General features: G+C 36.0%; 1 protein-coding gene across 21 annotated transcripts in view; it reads left to right on the top strand.

Annotated features, from left to right (window-relative positions):
- The window catches only part of COL25A1 (collagen type XXV alpha 1 chain), a 469,048-nt gene that overhangs the window by 385,884 nt on the left and 61,711 nt on the right, over positions 1 to 21,453 (top strand). For 20 of the 21 annotated variants that reach the window (XR_002123213.1, XR_002123212.1, XM_019636067.1 and 17 more), the window contains 4 exons: positions 1,149 to 1,193; positions 7,990 to 8,022; positions 8,450 to 8,485; positions 13,134 to 13,178. Coding sequence is in view for 19 of the 21 variants with exons in the window: in XM_019636067.1 (XP_019491612.1) it covers positions 1,149 to 1,193; positions 7,990 to 8,022; positions 8,450 to 8,485; positions 13,134 to 13,178 (159 nt within the window). In the remaining 2 variants the exon portion in view is untranslated. The remainder of the gene's footprint in view (positions 1 to 1,148; positions 1,194 to 7,989; positions 8,023 to 8,449; positions 8,486 to 13,133; positions 13,179 to 21,453) is intronic. The other variant, XM_019636056.1, reaches the window with a different exon arrangement.

The raw sequence follows: 21,453 nt of genomic DNA, 5'->3' as shown, positions 1-21,453 counted from the left end.
ATGTCTCCCTCCCTCACCATGCCTCCTCCCCTCCAGGGAAACCATTATCAGTAGTTTCTCTCTTATGTTAAGGAAATTTTTAAATGATAGAAAAGTGACCTCTTATGAAGCAAGATGGAAGGGCATTCCAGCTTATGGGATGTAAGAACAATATTGCATTATTGTTGCTAATGGCTATCATTAACAGCTTATGTGTCAGATACTATCCTAGATGCCTTACAGTATATTTATTTCTGAGGACCCCATAAAGTATTCTTGCCCTTACATTACACATGAGAAATTTGATGCAAAGAGAATTTTCATTTGCCCAATGGGTGCTGGAGCTGGGCTCGGTCTATCTGGCTCAGGCTCTCTGGCTCCAAATCCATGATGACTCTACCACAACATGCTGTAAGACTTAAATTAAAGAATTCAGAATTTAAGGAAGCAAAGCTTGGGTAATAAACAAATGACTTTTTTCCTAATGCATTGCTTCCTGGGTAGGAAGGAGATATCAGTGAGGGATTAGGCATAGGAAATCTCAAAAATAACCAAGGAAGCATAAACTCCCCAATTTGTTTTACTATGATTAAAAACAGCAGTTTTCTAATACAATATAATACATTCATTTCACAAATGCCAAACATGTAGGCACAGATAAATCAAATACCCGGGGCACAGGTTTTGAGGACCAGATCATACACTTTGAGGCTCTGGAGATTTGAGATGGGCTTGAAGACAAGAGTAGCGGGATTTATACAGATCGAAGGGAAAGGAGAGACAGGGGTCCAGGTGACAGAAATGGCCTGAGGAAGGACACAGGTGGTGAGGCACGTGGCACATGCAGGGAATAGTCAGGAGAAAGTCTGTTACAGTGGAGCTTTGAGCAGAGGAGAAAAGAGATGGCGTTAAGGAGACTTTAAGTGCAGGATAAGCTGTTAGGAATCAGAGAAATTGCTGCTCTCTGTCAATGTTATGGAGTAGTTTAAAACTGTATGGACCAGTGACATCAGGCAGCCGCTCAGGTAAAAGTACGTTAGCTCTGTAGAACACTTACAACAGATTTTAATATATAGTGCTTTTGAAAGAAAACTTAAAATAATGGATAATATTCTTTGCATGATGTCACCAATATATTTTACATGTATTGCTCTTTTCCCCTCTCTTAGGGAGATGCTGGAGAGAGTGGCCCCAAAGGTGACACAGGCGAAAAGGTACAAGTGTTGTGAAATATGGAAGAGTGTGAATATGAGCAGAATATTAGTTTGTATATATGAAAATGGGAGATTTTGAGAAAAGTAATCGAATGGTAGTATCTTAATATGACAAGATCAGAGGTAATTTTATAAGTTAAAAAATATTTAAATATTTAATTTATAAAAGGTGGCTATGCCACAAGCCCCTCCTAGCTACAGATTTAAATATTTGAAACATAAATGGTATGTCACAAATTCTAGGAAATGTGTAGCTAAGCTTTCTATAATATGGCTTTCAAGAATAAAAACTCATTCATGTATAAATGGGACACTCCCTTTATATGCAGAGATATAAAAACAGAGTTCCTAAAGTGATTCCATTTGTCCCAATTTCAGGAGAGAACATGAGATGAGATTTAAAAGTTTGAAAGTAAATGTCACTTGATTAGAGCCTCTAATGCAGTCTTGAAGATTTGCCTCAACTTGAAATCTACTAAATTCAGATATTTTATCAGCTTTTGTTTTGTCATTATTTTTAATCTTTTCAACCAGTATTTATATTGCAGTTGTCTCATGGTTCATCTCCCTATCTCCTCTTTTTTCCCCAGTCTATATTTACAGCTTTTGCTTAGATTCATACTTACAGACATACCTGACATAAGAAGGATATTTTACTTCATTTGTGCAATATGTTAAGAATTAAGAAAAAGATCTTTTAAGAAACTGCAAATAAAATAGTCAGATTTCAATTTAAATCAAGCTAAGTAACTGAATAATGTAAAAAGAATTGAATTATTCATTTAGGCTTGTAGTTCAGAATAAGAATATTCTACTTTAAAAATTATTACTGTACCGATGGATAATGGTTACTCATTAAAACATACCTATAAAATAAAGAGAAATGTATCTTTCTCATTCTTATAAATACTGATATAAATATGGCATGGTGGTGGAATGAACTGGTATCATCAAGTAGCAATTGTGTTTTGTATACGAGGAACAGTCTAGAAATTAGGGTGGACTCTCTCAGTTTCTTGTAAACCGGGGTTTCCCAACCTCAGCCCTATTGACATATAGGACCAGACAATTGTTGTGGGGACTGTAGGATGTTTAACATCATTCCTGGCCTTTGTCCAATACATGCCCCTTGAGTTGTGACAACTAAACCCATCTCAAGACAAATGTCCCCTGAGGGACAAAATTACCCCTAGTTGAGAGCTGCTTCTATTTACCTGTCAAATTTAAGTATCATGCTATAATCAAATATGGCATGAATATGTTTAATACTAATGAGACCAATGATATAACTCGATTACACCCAGAGTCAAAATTTCAAACCCCAGATATATAAACGTGGGTGTTATATTTAGCTTTCTTGTTTGGCTTAGAAGCATAGGTTAACAAACTTTTCTTGTAAAGGGCCAGAAAATAAATGTTTTAGGTTTTGTGGGCCATATGCTCTCTGTCACAATTGCTCAACTCTGTCATTGCAGCGTGACAGCACCCATAGACAATATGCACCCAACTGAGTGTGGCTGCGCCCTATAAAACTTTATTTTTTGGACTCTGAAATGTTAATTTCATGTAATTTTTATGTGTCGTGAAACATTATTATGCCTTTGATATTTTTTTTAACCATATAAAAATGTAAAAACCATTTAGCTCAGGAACCATACAAAAACAGGTGGATAGCTGATTTGGTCCCATGGACCATAGTTGCCAACCTCTGTTTAGAGAAAGGAAATCTTCTAAATAGAGAACAGTTTCTTGAAATAAGAAAAAATTTTATGCCAAGTCTGAACTATACCTATGTGAACTTATATAGAGAATTTTATGCTTTAGAAGATGTATTTTTGAAGCTTCACTTTTGCAATGTAGGCCAATAATTGTTTCTTTAATCACACATTTTTTAAAATTTAATTTTCCAATAATAAAACTGCTTTTTTTCTTTGAAAAGACCAAGTTCATCTCAAAGGAATACCATTCTTATTTTTATATTAAATGCAAATCATTTACCATACTGACTCACACATAGTAAACTCTCAATAAATGTTAGCTTTCTTACCACATGGAAATTGAAATCAACTAGATTCGTTGTTTTTCTTTTTTATCAAAAAGTTTTATTAGTCAACTGAAATTAAGTACAAGAAATGCTTCAGTTAAAACGGAAATCATTTCTATAAACTTTCAATGGGTCTAAACAGGGAATTGTAAATAGGAACCTGTAACGTATAATATGTAATCTGACCTGTAGCGTTCATCCCCGAGAATGCTGTAATTGGAATATAATTTTTGATGTGTTTTTTTTAAACATTTCCTGCTTCTGTCACATAATTTGTTTCCAGCATGTTGCAAACACCCTTCTCATGGCCTTTGTTTCAGTATGTGAAACTCATTCATCATTTACCAAGTTTGAGATGTAAAATCAAAAAATGCTTCTTTTCTGCCATTGATGTAGTAAATTACGTCAGTGACTGATTCACTTTAATAGGATTTTTTTTCCCCTTTTGATCCAACTCAGTGCCTTTGGATGGTAAAGCAATCTAAGCCTTTCCAGACTGGTCATCTGGAAACACTGTGGAACTGTAAAAACCGCTGGGCTGGGTTTCTCCATGGCCAGCGAGTACAGTGCACTCTAGCTTTAAGAATGACCTGCCAGAGACTGATTCCAATTGTGTGTGGAAGTCACTGTGGAAGGGTTATGTTCTGCTCTTTGGAGTGTTGATTCCACGAGCAGACATACAAATGGATTTCTTATCTGTTTCCCCCACTTGAAAAGAGGTGTTTGTACAGCGCACTGAATGGCTGATCATGTCTCTCTTTTATTCACAATTTTATCTGTTGATTCAGGTCCTCCATCTTCACTAATGCCTGTCTGTGCCTTTATTTTCGTTGCTCCCCAATCTCCATTCCTATAAATGGACTGCCTTCTTAGTTGATTCCTACATAGCACCTTTGATTGGCATCCTCTGAGCCTTAGCAGAAGCCACACCCATATTTGCAACCACCAATTAAATTGTCTTCTTAACATCACCATGAAGAGCTAACTATTGCAGTGGGCGCACCCACTCCAATCAGTGCAGAGCCATCTCTAAATTAACAACATACGATTCCCTTAGCTTGGAATGCTCTTGCTCTCTGTTCACCTCCACCTCCATCTTCTAATCCTATTCCTCAGTCCACTCAAACCTCAATTTATGTCATTTCCCTGGGGCAGCCTTTCAACCCCCTGAATTGGTTAGGTTATCTACTGTATGCTCCACAGCACTCTTTATGATCCCTTTCATTACTGTATCATGACTTATAATGATCCCTTTCATTACTGTATCATGACTTAAAATTCTGTAATCCTTTGTTTATTGGATACCTAGCTCGCTGGAAAAGAAAAAAACAAACAAATAAACAAAAACTATATGATACCAACTATTTGATACCAACTGTTATATTTCTAGCACCATTCCAAGTTCCTGGCACATACTTGGAAGATGATATTTATTGAGTGAACTGTTAATTTTTTTTTTTTTTTACTTTCAACTGTTTTTCATTTTCACTTAATAGCAGAACTTGTACCATTCATTTGCTTATCATGTTCTGTGGATATGCAGAATTTTCCAAGCATGAGAATTTCTTCCTATCCCAGATTTCTTTTTAATATTTTTTAAAATTTTATTGGGGAACAGTGTGTTTTTTCCAGGACCCATCAGCTCCAGCCAAGTTGTTGTCCTTCAATCTTAGTTGTGGAAGGTGCAGCTCAGCTCCAAGTCCAGTCGCCATTGTCAATCTAGCTTCAGGGGATGCAGCCCACCATCCCATGCAGGAGTTGAACTGGCAACCTCGTTGTGAAGAGCATGTGCTCTAACCAACTGAGCCACCGGGCCACCCCCCCACCCCGATTTTTTTTAATGAAAAGAAAGTATCTTTCATGCTTTCAATCAGTAATATTTTTGTGCACATGTACAAGTAAATGATATCATATGCACAAGACAAGAATGGGGGTGGCAACTGTGCCTCCCAGCTCCTAGCATCTCTGCATCCAGAACATGGCTGGCACATAATTGGTGCTCAATAAATATTCATTGAACAAATTATTGAATGATAGAAATGTGCCCACATTCACTTCATATAGCCACAGAGATGTTATTAACACATATAATTATATAATGAGCTTTGTGTTTGAAAATAAATCAAACCAAAAACGAAGCTCTGTGTGCTTGAATGATAAATAATAAAATCAAATTCATTTACTTCAAGTATCTTCTCAAAGTATTTTCCCCATTTATGACTTGCCCTGTGAAAACTTTTATTTCCAAACCAACTGATTTTTGAAGGTAGGAGTATACTTAAGACACAGTGGGTTTTTTCTGACTTTAATACTGTATTCATTTTCACTGGTAGAGGAATGAGGATTATAAACACTGACTGTTTGATTTCCACCACTTGCAGCATTATCCTTTAAAATGTTTAACTTATGAATGCCTTCCAGCAGATGCTTTGCCACTTAAAAGTTACAAAAATTCTTTGAGATTTCACAGTTCTAATTTTTTTAAAAAGAGAATTAAAATATCACTCATAGCTGTCCATCAAATGAAACTGCTCTGATTTCTACAAACAAATCAGCCTTTCAGAAAATTGCCGTTTTTTCCCATTCACTTTCTATGAGAACTAAATCTAGTCTTTATTCTCCTTAGTGGATGGATTATATAGCTACTTTCCGTTCAAACACTGGAAAAAATGTTAAACTACAATTAATACAAGGAACTTCCTTTTATTTACAATTTACTACAACCTTTATGTCTTGTTGTCAAAATGAAATAAACCAATAATTATTTTCTTAGTCCATTAAAAAAGAACATGGCAATAGAATTTAGGAAATCCAAAATTCACTTAGCCTCTAGTTGTTGCAATTCCCTCATCCATTAAATGAAAATAATAATATCTGCCTCATCTCCTGGGAGTTTTGTGATGTATAAGTTAGATGAAAGAAGGGACTTAGCCAAGTCAGAATTGCTTTTACGGATACAAAGGTCTTATTGTGCAAAATATTGCAAACCTGATTCATCGGCGTTGATAGCTCTCAGACTTGATTTTGTAGAATTATAAATAACTATTATTATTTTATTAGTCACACTTATTTCACTTCCCATGCAGAACTCAATTGAATGTTAATGATTGGGAAGAGAAATCAGTATCATTCCATAGTAAGACAGTATTTGGGGTCCTCTTCTTTATGTTTCATCATGTTTTAATTTTTCTTGGGTACTTGTAATTACAGATATCAAAGAATCATATATATATATATATATACACACATGCACACACACACACACACACACACACACACATATCAGTTTCCTTAATAAGCAAATTTATTTCCTTCTCTTTCCTAAGCTTTTTTTTCTTAAAGATTTTTAAATTTTGATTCTTGACTTCTGACTTGCTTAAAACATTCTTTTTGAGATTTGTTCATTCATTCACCATATATATGCATCAAGCATATACTATGGGCCATACACTGAATAAAAATAAACACTAAATCTGATTGTCTAATGGAGGGACAGACAATGAATAGGCAGAAAACATAATTCCTAAGTGAGCTATGCTGCCCAGTATCATGTGTATGTGAGAGGCATGTGTCTAGGTTGGTTGGTGAAGGGTTATTTGAGGCAAAGCCACTAGAGCCAAGACCCAAAGAAAGAGAAGGTACCAGACACGGAAGAGGGGAAAGGAGAGAGGAATTGAGGGAGAGGCACAAGTGCTCCATGGACAGAGGCCTGAGGCCTTATCTCTCTCTCTAAGAGAGATTGATGAGCAGCTTCCTAAATCTACAACAAGGAAATAGACCCCTCCAGCTCCTGGAGCACTTGCACAGATATGAGAGCTGAGGAAATCCCAGTACGTGCCTCCCTCCTTGTGGCTGTTTCTGTTTTCTTGACAGTCTCAAATGACCAAGTCTTCTCCCTTTATTTCCCTTATAGCATGTTCATGAAACAGAGGACTACAAGGAGCTTGAAAATTTCAGAAATAAGCAGCATTCTCAGCCATGCTCCATATTCTTTTCCACTAGTCCCTATCTGCTTATTTGTAACATATTTGCTCTCAAAATATAGTCACCCTCTATGAAATCCGGGTGGAACACAGTGCCTTTTAGAAAACCAGATTCTATCTCAAGATTTTCTCAGATCTTATATGTGTCCCTGTCACCCAAAAGTCATTCATCATCCTGTAACTTTCTGGTGACTGTGTTACAATGAAATAAGTGTAAAGCTAAAAGCAAAACAAGCCAGTCATAACTGTGACAGTGCTTCATGAGGAAGACAATCTGAGCTGCTACGTGGCTTTTTCCAACTCAGCCTCATTAACCCTTGACTTCATCTGTTGAACCCTGACTTTCTGAAGACTGAAAGGGTCAGGGTGCTCCCACTACATGGTAGCCAATGACATTAATAAATTACAGAAATAGAGGAAACCAAACTTCCAGATCCCCAAATTGTAATTTATTGCTTTAGGATACAATTTTAGCACTATGTTATGGAAAAGATCCAAATCTATATGTTTATATTTATTTCAAGGAATGTAGTCCTTATGTGTTTTGCATGCAAAGTAAACCCATGTTTTTTAGAAAAGTACATTGTTTATCTTGGAAATCGTTGACATCTTAAATGGCTGACATATTGATAGAAAGTTTTACAGAGCCTGGTCAAGCCCATTAGTCATGGGGTTCCATTGAGTGACCCTGTCTATAACGGCTGTCTACGTGTTTGTGTGTTTCCTATTCCCTTGACTGCGGAATAATCTCTCATGGGTTTCATTTTAGGGTGACCCAGGATCATCTGCTGCAGGAATTAAGGTAACTATAGCCTTGCAAGTGTTTGTACTCCAGGAGTTACAGTTTTGATTTTTATAAGCCTCTGCTTTCTCTTCTCTTTTACCAGCCTTAATGGTTATAACTCTGTTCCTATTCTCCAGCAATTATCAGCTTCCAAATGCAGTAGAGAGGATCTGCTAAAAATCTGATAAAGGCTTAAATAAGAGGGCTTGCCTTCTCTTCCCTTTCTATTGGTTTTTATGGAAATGTGGATTTGTATGTGAGTTTTAATCACAGCAAAAAAAAAAAAAATTCCTGTGTCTGCTGACACAGAGACTAACAGAATGGAGTAAATGAAATGCATGTGACCAAGGAGGCTGGGCCATCTTTGTGAGAGTGTCCAGAGGCCTAAGCATTTTGGAAAATGCTTGTAAGACTGTCCTTCTCACCTTTGGCTTTCTTTGACCAGGGAGAACCTGGAGAATCTGGTCGTCCAGGGCAAAAGGTAATCTCTCTATCCCAGTGTGTTCTTTGTACTATCTCATATTTACCATTTTATATCTACTATCCACTGTGTAATACAAAAACAATTCTTGCACAGTGTTGTAGTTTATTATGCTTTGCATGCCAAGTGTTATTGATTTGCATTTTAAAAGGGTTGATGTTGATACAGCAAAAGTGAAAACATACTCTCTACACATAAAACAATGCTGTAGGAACCAAGTCCGCATGTACTGACCTGTTTAAGACTAACAAAGATAAGTTGGGTTGGAATGCCAACAACTTACCTTGCATGTTTAAAGATACTCTGCCTGTTTCTATCTTTCATGAGAAGAAATGAATATTTACTAAACCGTCTCAATAGGGAATGATGTAAAGTTTTTTAAAAATTATATTCCTTTCACTTCAAATACTTCCCTGATAATTTTTTATGTGAATAATAACTATCAATGCACTGAATGTCATGCAAAGAGGCTTGTTCATAAAGTGAAATTTAATTGGAGACACTAGCCAAACCACTCAAACCAATCTGTAGATACATATTAATTTATTTTATCATTTGCACTTCATTTCAGTGATAAATTAGAGGACAGGCAGTGAATATGTTTAAATTCATATTCTCATTTCAGTCTGAGGCAGGAAACAACTGTTAGCAGTTTATCGTCTGAGCATCTGGATATCAATGCCCAGTGCAGTCAGATTTGAGATAACAGATGTATTATAGCTAACAAGTAAATGTGAACTCCATATTAGGTTAAATCTCTGAAGAGCATGACTCTGCCTTTGTCTAGCAGTAGCTGATGTTGTAGAAAAAGAAAAAAAAACATGAATAGAAACAGAATTTACCTCATTAGTGTAAAGGGAAAGAGAGAAAGAGAGAATAAATTCCCTTGTACTAGTTTGGAACCTTAAAACATAATAAAATAATGTGTCCCCATTCTTGCAATCTGAGAGGATCATTGCTTTGTTTTAAACAGTTAGGATTAAAGTAATTTTTGAGACAGCCTTTCACATTCTTTCAATGTTTTCTAATAGAAAATTAGATTTTTCTCTTGACACTAAGAATCTAAAAGTAATGATTCATGAAGGGCCATTTCTGGTAAAGTTGAGACTTTTCCAAAGAGCCCAGCAGAACTCTTGAAAATGTTGCTATTTAATTCCTAAGATTCCCTACTGATTCTTTATTTGAGAAACTTAAAATTTGTGACATCCTCACAGATCCATGGTCTGCTTTGGTTTGAAAAAGCAATCTATCTTCTCACATGGTCTAATTTTAGGTCTCCTAGTCTTCAAAAATTAAAGGCTAAATTTAAACTGCTCTTCAATTCTGTGCTAAAAGAAATATTTGCAAGAATGTTATGTCCTTTAAAAAAAAATCTGCCAAAATTTTGTATAGGTTCCACTGTTTTCAGAGTGGAAGATCCAAATTGATTTTCAATTGCTTAATAAAACATTGCTTTATGATTATTTAGAAATACAGTTTAGATTCATTTCTGGAAGTTTATAGGTTTGCATATGGAAACATTGAATTTCTTTGTATTTCATTAAACACCTGTTTTAAATTATGTTGAGAGAAGCTTACAACCAATCTGAATGAACATGTGCCCTGAAATGAGCAGCATCTTTTTCATTAATATTGAGGCCAGATTCTACCCTTTGACGCAATCTCACTTTCCCACAATATTTATGACTTCCTTTGTCTAATATCTGGATTTGGCAGTACTTACCCAAGCATTGATTTAAAAGTCGAGTATTTCCATGCTTGCTGCTTACTTAGATTAGAAAATGACAAACAGAAGTGAGTAGAGAATCAATTCAAGAGGCCTTCGGTGGCATTTTTCTCACCACTGCAAAACTGTGTTGTGGGTTCGCTGGTACTTACGCTCCTGCGTTAGGGACATTCCCAGAAAAGTAGAGGATATCATCACAGAAGGAAAAGCCAGTTGATGAGCTTTCCACAGTCTGGTATTTTGGAGTAGGAAAGTTTGTTCTTTAGAGTAACATTCAGAATGCAGGCATGATTTCATTATAGGTTTGTTTGTTTGTTTGTTTTAGACTCAACAATAGAGTACATGATGGATACATGAGAGTGTGTATATATGTTTGTAAAGTGAGGGTATAGATTTATAAAATAGTTATTATGTTTTACCACGTGATCCTTACCTTCATAGCTCTCCACATTTTTTTAAATTTTGAAGGCATAAAAATATGTGATCCCCCACAGTTTAATTATGTCTTGAAGTACAGAGCACTGTCACACAGGGACATAGGGTGAAAACAGCATTCCAACTTTGACAGCAGACAAGGATCTCCTATAATGGAGAGTAAAGAGTGAAAGGGAAAGAAAAGCAGAAGGATAATGTATCTGTATAAAGTTTAACCTTCTTGGACAAGTATGCTTCAAATGGAATAACAAAACAATCTTAATTATGACCCAGATCTGACCTTGGGCTGTGTATGCCCAAGAACTCAACTCAGAGAAGTTTCTGAGTGAAGGAATAGGCAAGAATGGAGAAATTAAATAGCTAGCTCTTAATTGAAAGATAAGCCTTCATGGTATAAAGATAGAAAAATTATATAGGAAGAAATGTCTTCCTAAAAATGTTAAGAGATATTCCAGAAAGTGTCTCATTAAATAGTTTATAATTTTTCATTATGTCAACTTATAGTAAACATAAGTTTGGAAAGGTCAAATTTATAAAAATACAAGCATATGAAATAATAATTCCTGAAACATTTGTTCATTAATAAGTACATTTACAACCTCTATACATACATACATACATACATACATATACATACATACATACACATATAATATAGGGAACAGCTAAATGCTCAAAGTCTCTGTAAGTAGTCAGTCTACATTATAAAATATTCCTCAATGTCTTATACATCTTTCTCATTGTTAGAAAACATGGGAGTGTTTCTATCTATGCACGTGTATATAAATCTCTTTCTTCAAATTGGTCATATGATCTTTTTAATTTTGGGGAGAGAAGGGTGTAGTGAGAACTCCTGCTGGGAAACAGTGTTACGATCCGTACATTTCCACACATTTCAAATAGGATGTCCTGAGTTTTAGGGGACTTTATTAAACAATAAAAAACAATAGATTTGTCACCAATATGTTTACTTTTGTTGGTTGCATACACTACTGCAATTTAGTGTTTTTCAGGGCCTTATGCTTTTTTTAAAGTAAAAGAGAATCTTCAGTAAAATATGGACACAAGCCCTTTTAACTAATTTTTCCTAAATTTATTGACTGAAGTATGAAAGAGGAAGAAAAAATAAAAGTATAATGTTGTGTCTGTATAAAGTTTAATTACTTGGACAGGAATTCTTTGAATGGAATACCACATTCTTAATAATCATCCTTTCTTCTCTGGCTTACTCCCATCCCATCTTAGTGCTGTTCACAGTGTAAACTTTTATTTGCAGTTTCAGACAGAATAGCTTTTCTTTTGCATTCCTGAAGCACCTTTGCCCTAAGCCATCAGGAAAGTCATTGTCCTTTCTGTGTCTGACCATACAGCTTGATAAACAGTGTATGAAGTCATTTTGTGATAATACTAGAGCAAGTTATGACTCTTCATAATTTGAAAGTAATAACACTAAAAATGAAGTTTCTGGTTGTTCCTAGTAGATTTTCTTTGGAATGAGCGTTGTTAAAGCATTTAGATGAAAAGCAGTGCCTCCCTCTACTGCTTCCATGGTTAGTTTGATGCTCCTATCTCTTTTAGGAGAGCTGTCATCCCACCGATTGGCCATCATGAAACTGTGTGACCCTTTTACCTTCAAATGTTATTTCCACAAATAGTCACCTCAGTCAAACACAGGATGGGCTTTCATTTTCTCCAGCAATTCCATTGTGTTTCTTTAGTGGAATTCGGGAGATTTTCTAAGTAATGTAACCTCTTGTCACTATACTTTGTACTTAAAATAATGTAGACCATTCTGTGAAAATGAGAAGGTTTATTGTGACTCCAGCATGCTCACCCAAAATGTACCACTTAATCTCAAACCTGTATTCAGGAACAGCTGCATGGTACCATTAGCCCTAAATTGCTAAGCAGGGTTACCCAGACTCAACAATTGTCAGAAATATGGGCTGGAGTTAAGTATAATATTAACCGTGCATTTATCTTCTCATCATTCAGGAATGGAAAAGAAATCTTACTGTACTTTTAAGTGAGCAAGACTTTTAATGTATATTGTTTTGATGTAACCATCTGTTCATACAGCCAACTCTTGATTATCTGAGGTAAGAGAGCACTGAACTAGGAGGCATTATTTAGAGGCACGCATAACCCTCATTTCAGCAAAGAGCTTCAGCCTCCCCAACAAATCATTTACCAGGAAGTAATAAAACCTGGGAGTTCCTTCTCCTTTTCTCTTTCTTGCCTTCTGGTAAAGATGCCAGTGAGCAGCGAAGTGGCAGGAAAAGGGAAAAACCCAGAAAAATCTGCAAAAATGGTCAACCAATCACTGAATCAAGAGTTGACTGAACTGTATAATCTTACCAAACTTCTTGAAAAGAGACCATGTGTATATAGATGACAAGTATTCAGCTAGGAACATTTGCCATGCTTTTCTTCAGAGAATGACTGAGTGGATATTGTTCTATAATCCTGTGTGATTTTCCTGTGTAGGGTGAACCAGGGCTTCCTGGGCTTCCTGGACTTCCGGGGATAAAGGTAAATAAATACTGCACTGACAGTCTTGGTTTCGTAGAACTGCAATTCTGAGAGTCACAAAAGTTGGAGGAAAATAGGGGAAAAAAATGAAAAAAATATAGAGTGCTGTTCTTTAAATAGTCACCAGGCCATCTCAACGGATTAAATGTTTGAAATAAAAATTAAGCACAGGTATCTCTAGTTTTCCATTACTATCTGGACTATATATTCTGCTATTTAACCTTCTATGCCCCTTAATTAGGCAAATATAAAAGCCACTTCATTTGAAGTCACAGGAATTCTTTAAAAGTCTAGAATGTCTACCTTCACATTTTATTTTTAAGATCCCATCCAATTTTGACCAGAATTAGAGTCTACTTCCCCATAAATCTAACATTTAGACAGCTGTTTTTATGATTCACCCATTATAATAATCCCTCTAAAATGTTTTGTGCTTCCACTTCCTGTCAATAATTCTCACTGAGAAGTACAAATCATTTTACTAAACTCTTTTAACCCATATACTTTTCATGTATCGCTTGAAATAATTGCTTGAAGCTTAGTTTGAAACATTGTTTTACATGTTTTTAAACCATCTAAAAATGTTAAGAAATATTTTTTCATTGTTTAAAATGTTTCACAGGGCAACTGACAACGCATAAAAGTTGTACTGCAAATCAGCTTCTTATTTTAAAGTTCTTTTTTAAATTCTAGAATTCTTTTGATAGGGGAGTGTAATGCAAGTAGATTTTTCCTGACATTTTTCTCACCTTTAAAGTTTTGAATTGATCTCCACTGTACATTAGACCATTCTAAAATTAATATTCCTAGTTTCAGTGTGAGGCTGTGTATACTGCTTCATGAAAGTTGCATTTGAAATGTGTTACGTGAAATGATAAGATTTTAGAATAAATATGTTTAATTATTGAGTTCCCAGACATCATATGGTATCATATGTAATAGTTTATGAATATATTTGGTATAATTATCAGACTTGAAAACTATACCTTTCAGGTTGGCACCCAGAAATTTTGGTTCTGCTTTTTGTTTGATGGTTCCAGATTAGTGGTATAGAAATTCAGATGTGTGTTTTTAATATATTTTTAGTTTTTGACTTCTTCAGTGACCCTATGACAATAGTTTACTAATGAGCCAAAGTTATTTCCTTATCATTTGTTATTTAGCAAAAATAACTTAATAAAATAATATGTGATTTCGTATTGTAAATTTAATGGCATTTCCTTTGTAATTCCCACACATTTTAAAAAGAGATTTTAAAAAATGATTGGAGGGTCATAGATTTTTAAAACAAATTTAAGAAAGCCATAGTCATCATTATTTATAAAGAACATGGTAGCATTACAAATAAGGGGAAGGCATTTAAAATGAGGAGGGCATTTTGGAAGGACTCCGGGGGGTTTCCTGCAGCACTTGTCTGTAGTTAGCAGGACGGTGCTGCCAACACCATGTCGCATGACAGGAAGGAACCGCAGTGCTGTGTTGAAATACTTGTCCCTTCTCCTGAGCGTGAGGCACTTTCTTGTTGAGAGAGAGTATATAGGGTAAAGGTATTTGGGGTTTTTTCCCTCTAACACAAACAAACAAAAAACAATTTCAGTTACTACTATTCATTATCATTACCTTTAAGTTATTTTAAGTCTTCCACCATGAAAAATATCCCTGGTCATTTCTCTAATCATCTGTGGACTAATCTGAATGTTTTAAACTTTTTCAAGTTGGGAAGGAGGTTGATGATATGCTACCTCCAGTAAATGCTTTTATTCCTAAGGTTATGGTCAGTTGCCAGACAAATTTTGTTGAGATCAATAGCTGATATTTTCCTTTGCTTTTCTAACTTTGATTAGTGACTATAGTGACAAGAAGCTATCAATTGACTAAAATCTTTTTATCATTCACTTTTCTGTGTAATTACCAAGGACTGTTGGATAACTAGTATGTTATTTAAATCCCAGATTCTATTTTCGGATGAATAAGCTTTGTCTTCTTGCTCTGATTCAGGACGTGAGTGATAAGCTTTCCTCATAATGCAGTAGATGCTCAATATCAATAAGTAATTTTGTAAAGGAGACGTTTTAAGAACATAACCATAGTCACTAGTAGTCATTGGATATTTATACATGTAGAGTTAATAGTTTATAATTTTATGATGTGGCTTCATGAACTTGGATATTATTCTTTTAATATATGTTGCTTCTATTAGATAGCTAACCACAGGAGAGTTAAGCATGATTTCATAGTTTGAAAGCATAACAATATTTAAAAGATGAAACCACCATGTATGGATTTAGAAAGTGCGGTAGCAAGAACATTAGTCATAACCTCCCTCGACTTGTGTGTTTGTTTATGCTTTGGAAATACTTCCTGTTGCTATTCATCTCCTTCTTATCTGCTGGTACTACAGAGAGCAGGCAAATGCCATCCATTATTTCCAAGACGTTGAGGAAACCAGCCATGACATACCAGGGGAGCTTTGATTTGCCACCTGTTGCTCTCGGGGAATGGTTGGAAACTTAATGACCATCCAAATGCCTTCCACACAGCTCTCAGGAAATGAGCAAAGTGCCTAAATACAGACAGCAGACTCATCTATCTATCACTTCAGGGTCCCACTCAGAGAAAAGTGCTAATACCTTAGGCATACATAATAAAAGTCACTAAGAACAGGCATAACTTAATTTCAAATTACTCTTCAGCTTCCTGCACAAGTATTGGAAAGTCCTCTCACCATGTGGAAGACATTTGAAATTCCTATTTCATGCATTCATGGTTCATATAGTGTCAAGATGTTCAATTGGGAAAATTAAATTATGTACAATGTACCATGCAGACTAATCTTCTGGAATAAGATTTGAGCTCAGAAAATTATTTTCATAAACAAGTCCTCAGATATAATTTTCATGGGCAAAATGTATTGTAACTAGCTTTTCTGTCACATAGAAGAGTAAGATTCAGAGTTCTTATTTTAAAAAGCTTTTCTCTCCACACTTATTTTGAAAAATGTAGATACACTACTTAGCCCTCTTGTGATGATGTGACCCTAGTCATTAAGGAATAATAGAACAGCAATGAAGAGTCCTGAGTATAGAACCAAATCATCAGCATGCAGACCCTGGCCTGACCCCTCAGTAGTTTCTGAATCTATAGCGTGATGTTCGCCAAGTTTCATAACCTATATGCACTCTGGTTTCCTTATAAAGTGAGAATCATTACTGTCCATAACTCAGAGTTGTTGTGACGACTAAATGAGTTAATATATGTGTAGCTCCTAAAATACCACCAAGGATAAAGTAAATGCTATATGAATCTTAGCTATTGTTATTTCTTCCTCTTGGAGCAGTTCAGAATATTGGAAACAGTGGTTACATACCTACTTGTTCTGTATCGTCTTTCCTCATGTGCGTAATTTTAACTTCAAGAACATAAAGCCATTATACTCTACAGGTTAATAGATGTAAATTCTTTTGCAGTGACAGGTGAATGCTAACAGCAGTAAGATAACCTACTTTCTCTTGAACCATGGCATCACACTATTCCCCCTTTCCTATAACTCAAATGTATTCCAGAAGCAAAGGATGAGGGAACGCACTATTCTGGGCATAAGACATGGTACCAAATGAAAACAACATTTAATGAGGAACTTCTCTAGGCCCCAGGCATGGTGTTGCCTAGTCTAAGACATTTTCTTTTTTTTTTTTTAATATTTTATTGGGGAATTGGGGGAGGGGAACAGACAAGTTGCTGTCCTTTTGTTCTTCAGCCTAGTTATGGAGGACGTCGCTTCACTGGCACATGTTGGTATTATCATTGTGCTCTTCCCAGGTGAGGCAATTGCTCGCCAGCCATTGGACGGTGGCTCACAGCAGCTCACAAAAGCTCACATCAGCTGCCGGCCAGCCCCGCTGCAGCCTACGTTGTTGCCTGCGACTCACAGCAGCCCAGCTCCAGATCGAGCTGTTGTTCACCATCTTAGCTGTAGAGGGCGCAACGTCACTGGCCCTCATGTGGGATCCGAACCGGGGCTCTACTTCTCAGAGCTGGCGTCCCAAGCCAACTCTTAACCAATGCGCCACTCGGCTGGCCCCCAAGACATTTTTTACAATTATTGATTTCAGTGCTTGCTTTTCTCCTATTAACATAGACCACCAGTTTATCCCATCACATTCAAAAAGTAAATTGGAAAAAATTATATAGCATAGTAAAATTAATACAGTAAGGAGACATAATACAGTAAAAATTACATCAAATCAGAAAAAAAAATCACTTAGGTGGCAAAGAAATTTTTATAATATTTTCCCTCAAAGCTTGATATTTTTGTTCTGGCTTCCCCATTAGTGAAAATTTGACATTTAGATCAAGAACTTGAGGATTGGGAGGGTATGAGACAGTAACTAACTCTTTGTACCTCATTATATGAAATCACCCTTGACACTAAATCATATAAAGACTAACTTGTACAGGTGGCAGGAACACTTACTTTGACATTCTTAGGATTAAGTGTAGTGTTTGATAATGTAATAGAAACTTACCTTCTAAATCCACTGAAGTTGAGGTCTCTTCCTCAGCAACATCAAATCAGATTTTACAAATAGCAGAGGAAAGTTTTGGAAGTAATGTAGAATGTGAAATAAATTCCTGAAAGAAAAAAGAAAAGGAAAAAATACTGGTTAAAAGGATAACGTTTTGTTATTGCTACTTATAATTATTTCCTGCTTGCACAAAGTACGTCTGAACAGTTGAATAATTTAAGAGTCCAATTAAGAAACTCATATAACCAGAAATCAGAGATTGCTTAGCAGCCAGATTGAAACCTCCAGTAAATACACCAAATGTGCTTTCATGATGTAATCCTGTTAAGAAAAAAAAAAATCAGAAAGGTATGTTTTCTGGCTTTTAAATAAACTTCCTATGGTAGTTCATTTTCATCATAGCCACCAAGATGTTTTAATTTATACTCAAACTTGATCCTTAAGGGAAATAAGTGTTTTGGGGACAGAGTCTACCTTTTCATTTTTTTCCCCTCAATAATTTTACAAATCAATCATTATCAAAACTGGCTGCCTGGAGGTTCTTATTACAACAAATGTTCTTGCTGTAGTCCTCAAAAGCAGGTATCATGCTGACTTGAATTCTAATTAGCCTTTAAGCAAGAATAATATTGTATGGCTAATGCATTCAGTGTCAAGACACATTAATCAAAATTATTGGTGATGCTTTTAGCAACCAGGCAAATCAGCACATATTTTTCAAGCCCTGTTGTACTGTTTTTTTGGGCAATGAAAATTGGATCTGCTTGGGGATAATAAATATCATGGAAAACATGACTTGGTTTAAGCTGGTATATTAGAGGGTTTTTTTAGACCGGTTAAAAAATGATATCTTTTATTCCTTTAATTGATAATGACTTATAAAAATAAAACAAATGGTATTAAATGAAAAACCAGAGATTTTTCTATGGGCAATAGCTAATCAGTTAGAACTTTCTGGCCACCCTTCCATTTAACAGATGGTAAGTTCTGGAAGTTTATAGGGAAACATCTGGCAAGCCATTTCTGTTTGAATGAAGCTGTCTCTTCCTTTTTTAACGTGACTAATAATTCCATCTCTGCATTTGTTGAGTCTTCTTATCTAGATGAAGGACATCCTTTATGTAAATTTGAAAAAAAGAGTGTTAGGTGAACTGTCCCAATAGCCATTTAAAAGATAAAGGTCATCTTAAATACTCCCTTGCTATGTATTACAGGTGAGTTTGAAGGAAAATCAGACTGAGATTGTATTACGGAATTCTAAGACTTAATGAGACCTTTGGTGGTCATTGTCCGATTTCAGAAAGGTCATGTTCTGAAGGCATTGCCTAACTCTCCCTGGCCTTTATGTAATAGAGAAGGCCAGGTTTTGTTGCCCTCTTGTTTTGTAAAGATAGTAATTGTTTGCATTGTTTGGGGGGATTTTTGTGTTTTGGGGGGCTTTAGGGGGGACAGAATACACAGAATTTAAGCTAGTCTCAATAGACTGTTCACATTTTTTAAAAGTAATAGCAAATGAGTTGAGCAAAAGTGACTTCAGTCAAAATCTTATTTTTATGGTATCTTCCTTTTAAATTACAGAGTGAATAGATCCCACCTTCTTATAGCTAAATCTTCTTGTAGTTTACTTCATTTTTATGTGTACATATTGCCAATTTATGAAAGAAAGGAGAAAGAGAGAGAGAGAGAGAGAGAGAGAGAGAGAGAGAGAGAGAGAGAGCACTCTCTTAATACTGACATTCGAATCAACAAGGGAACCTTTTGTTTGGTGAAAAAACAGGATAATAATTCAAATATAGTGCCTGTTAGTTACTGTGACTTATTTTTATTGAGCTTCATACTACAAGATCAAAGTTGTGTTACTGAACTCAAGGGTTCATTTGACTGCACGCATCAAAGCCAGTGGAGACAGGAACAGGAGTTTGCAGCAAAGAAAGGAGAGGAAATGGCCCCAAGCCCAAAGACACAGGTGAGCTAGTGCTCTTAAGACCTGGTTCCCTAATGGCTTATAGGTTACAGGTTATATAGAGAGCAAAATCACAAGACACCGTGGGTTAGGGATTTGAGGTTTGCTGGGAGCTGACTGGCTGGAGGTGAGGCAAGGGTATTGAATCACTTTTTCAAGTCTTGAGGAGAGTTTTGAGGTCTTTTCTGGAGTTCCTCTGTCTGGTCCCATGGGAAAGTATCCAGGGTGTCTTTCCACCTTGGGCTCAGGAGCTGAAACCTAACTTGAGTCAAGATGTTATCTTAGCCTCCTGAGGTCCTGACCTTGTGACCATTAGTCAGGTCTGGGCTACTGTCTTCTGCTGCCTTGGGGAGGGGGGTGGTGCTGATTATCTGGGGGAAAGGCTAGGTCTCTGAGGAAGAGAGAGAGAGGNAGGGAGGGAGAGACTGGGGGAGAGGAGAAATTTCTAGAGCTAGGATTTAAAAATAAATGTAATCAAAGTCACAAGGACCCTCAGTTTCAGTTGTGGCTGCGAAATGGTTAGCTATAGTTTGAAAGATTAACGTGAGACCATTAGGCTCATGGTCATGTGAAGATCCACTTTGGATTTCAGCTATAGCTGTTCTCCATAGACTTGGTTCTACATCTTTATGTGCCCTGGCTATTTAAAGCTTTCATTCAAATTAGCAATGTGTGAGAGATTTTTCAGATGAGTCTGCTGCCCCTGCTGCTGCTCCCAGCAGTTTACCACTAGGCCTGCCTTGTGCTTCCTCCTGAATTCATAGCATTTCTACTGTCCAACCTGAATCCCAGTTTAGTTGTCAAAACCACAGCTACTTGATTATTCATCTTTTCTACCAGCTCAACATAGGGAAAAGTGTTACAGTCTTGGTTTGGAAACCTGGGTTATGAACTTCTTGGTGGTGAGCTAAGTAATGAATGTTAAGAATAAACAAAGGACAAAACTCATGAAACAACTCAGGAAGAAATCATATGCAATATCCAGGACAAGACCAGAAAATTAAACCAAATTTTTCTTCATTTGGGGATTTGATGCTGCATTAGTGCCATATTACAATAGCACTAACAGAGCTGAGATTTCTACATCTCTGACAACCATTTAATCACTGGTTAACATGTGGTTTGTGTAGCAAAATATGGTGCCAGCCATTTTTTAGCAGTTATCATTTTGGATTATGTTAAGGGTTCTGATAAATAGTGTTGTGTATATTTTATCTATAGGCTTTCGATAAATCATAGCTCTGTATTTATTTTAAGAGTTAAATATGATATTGTTTATATTTTTGTATGTTTGTCCCAAGGGTAGATCTAGTTGGATGTTTCCAGGACCAGTGAAAACAATACAAAAACAATAACAGATTAAACCTGGATTCAATTGTTATGGCCATGATGGAGGAATAGAAAATTCTGAGATGCTTGTTCCTCTCTCTTCTTTTTTGCCCCATCTCCCTCCTGCCTCCACCCCCTGCACTCCTCTGCTATTCTTCTTCTCCTCCTTCTTTTTATTTTTCTTTCTCCCTGTAATTAGGCGCTAACTTTGCAGGCAATGGCATTTTAAGATCTGTCAGTTGGTTGCCTTCACTCTTTTAATTCCCTTCCACACACAATCAGCAGCACCAATATGAATAGAATCCTAATTGACCTTGTGATCTTGTTCTCAACTGTACCAAAAGTAAACACCTAAAATGCTACCTCACTTGAGATAGTGAGTAGCTACATGGAGGAAAATTTGGACTATATATATATATATATATATATATATATATATATATATATATATATATAT

Source organism: Hipposideros armiger, unplaced genomic scaffold (assembly GCF_001890085.2).
Source record: "Hipposideros armiger isolate ML-2016 unplaced genomic scaffold, ASM189008v1 scaffold_26, whole genome shotgun sequence".
Lineage (NCBI taxonomy): Eukaryota > Metazoa > Chordata > Mammalia > Chiroptera > Hipposideridae > Hipposideros > Hipposideros armiger.
Note: the sequence above shows the minus strand (reverse complement) of the source record. Positions and strands in the feature narration are given on the sequence as shown.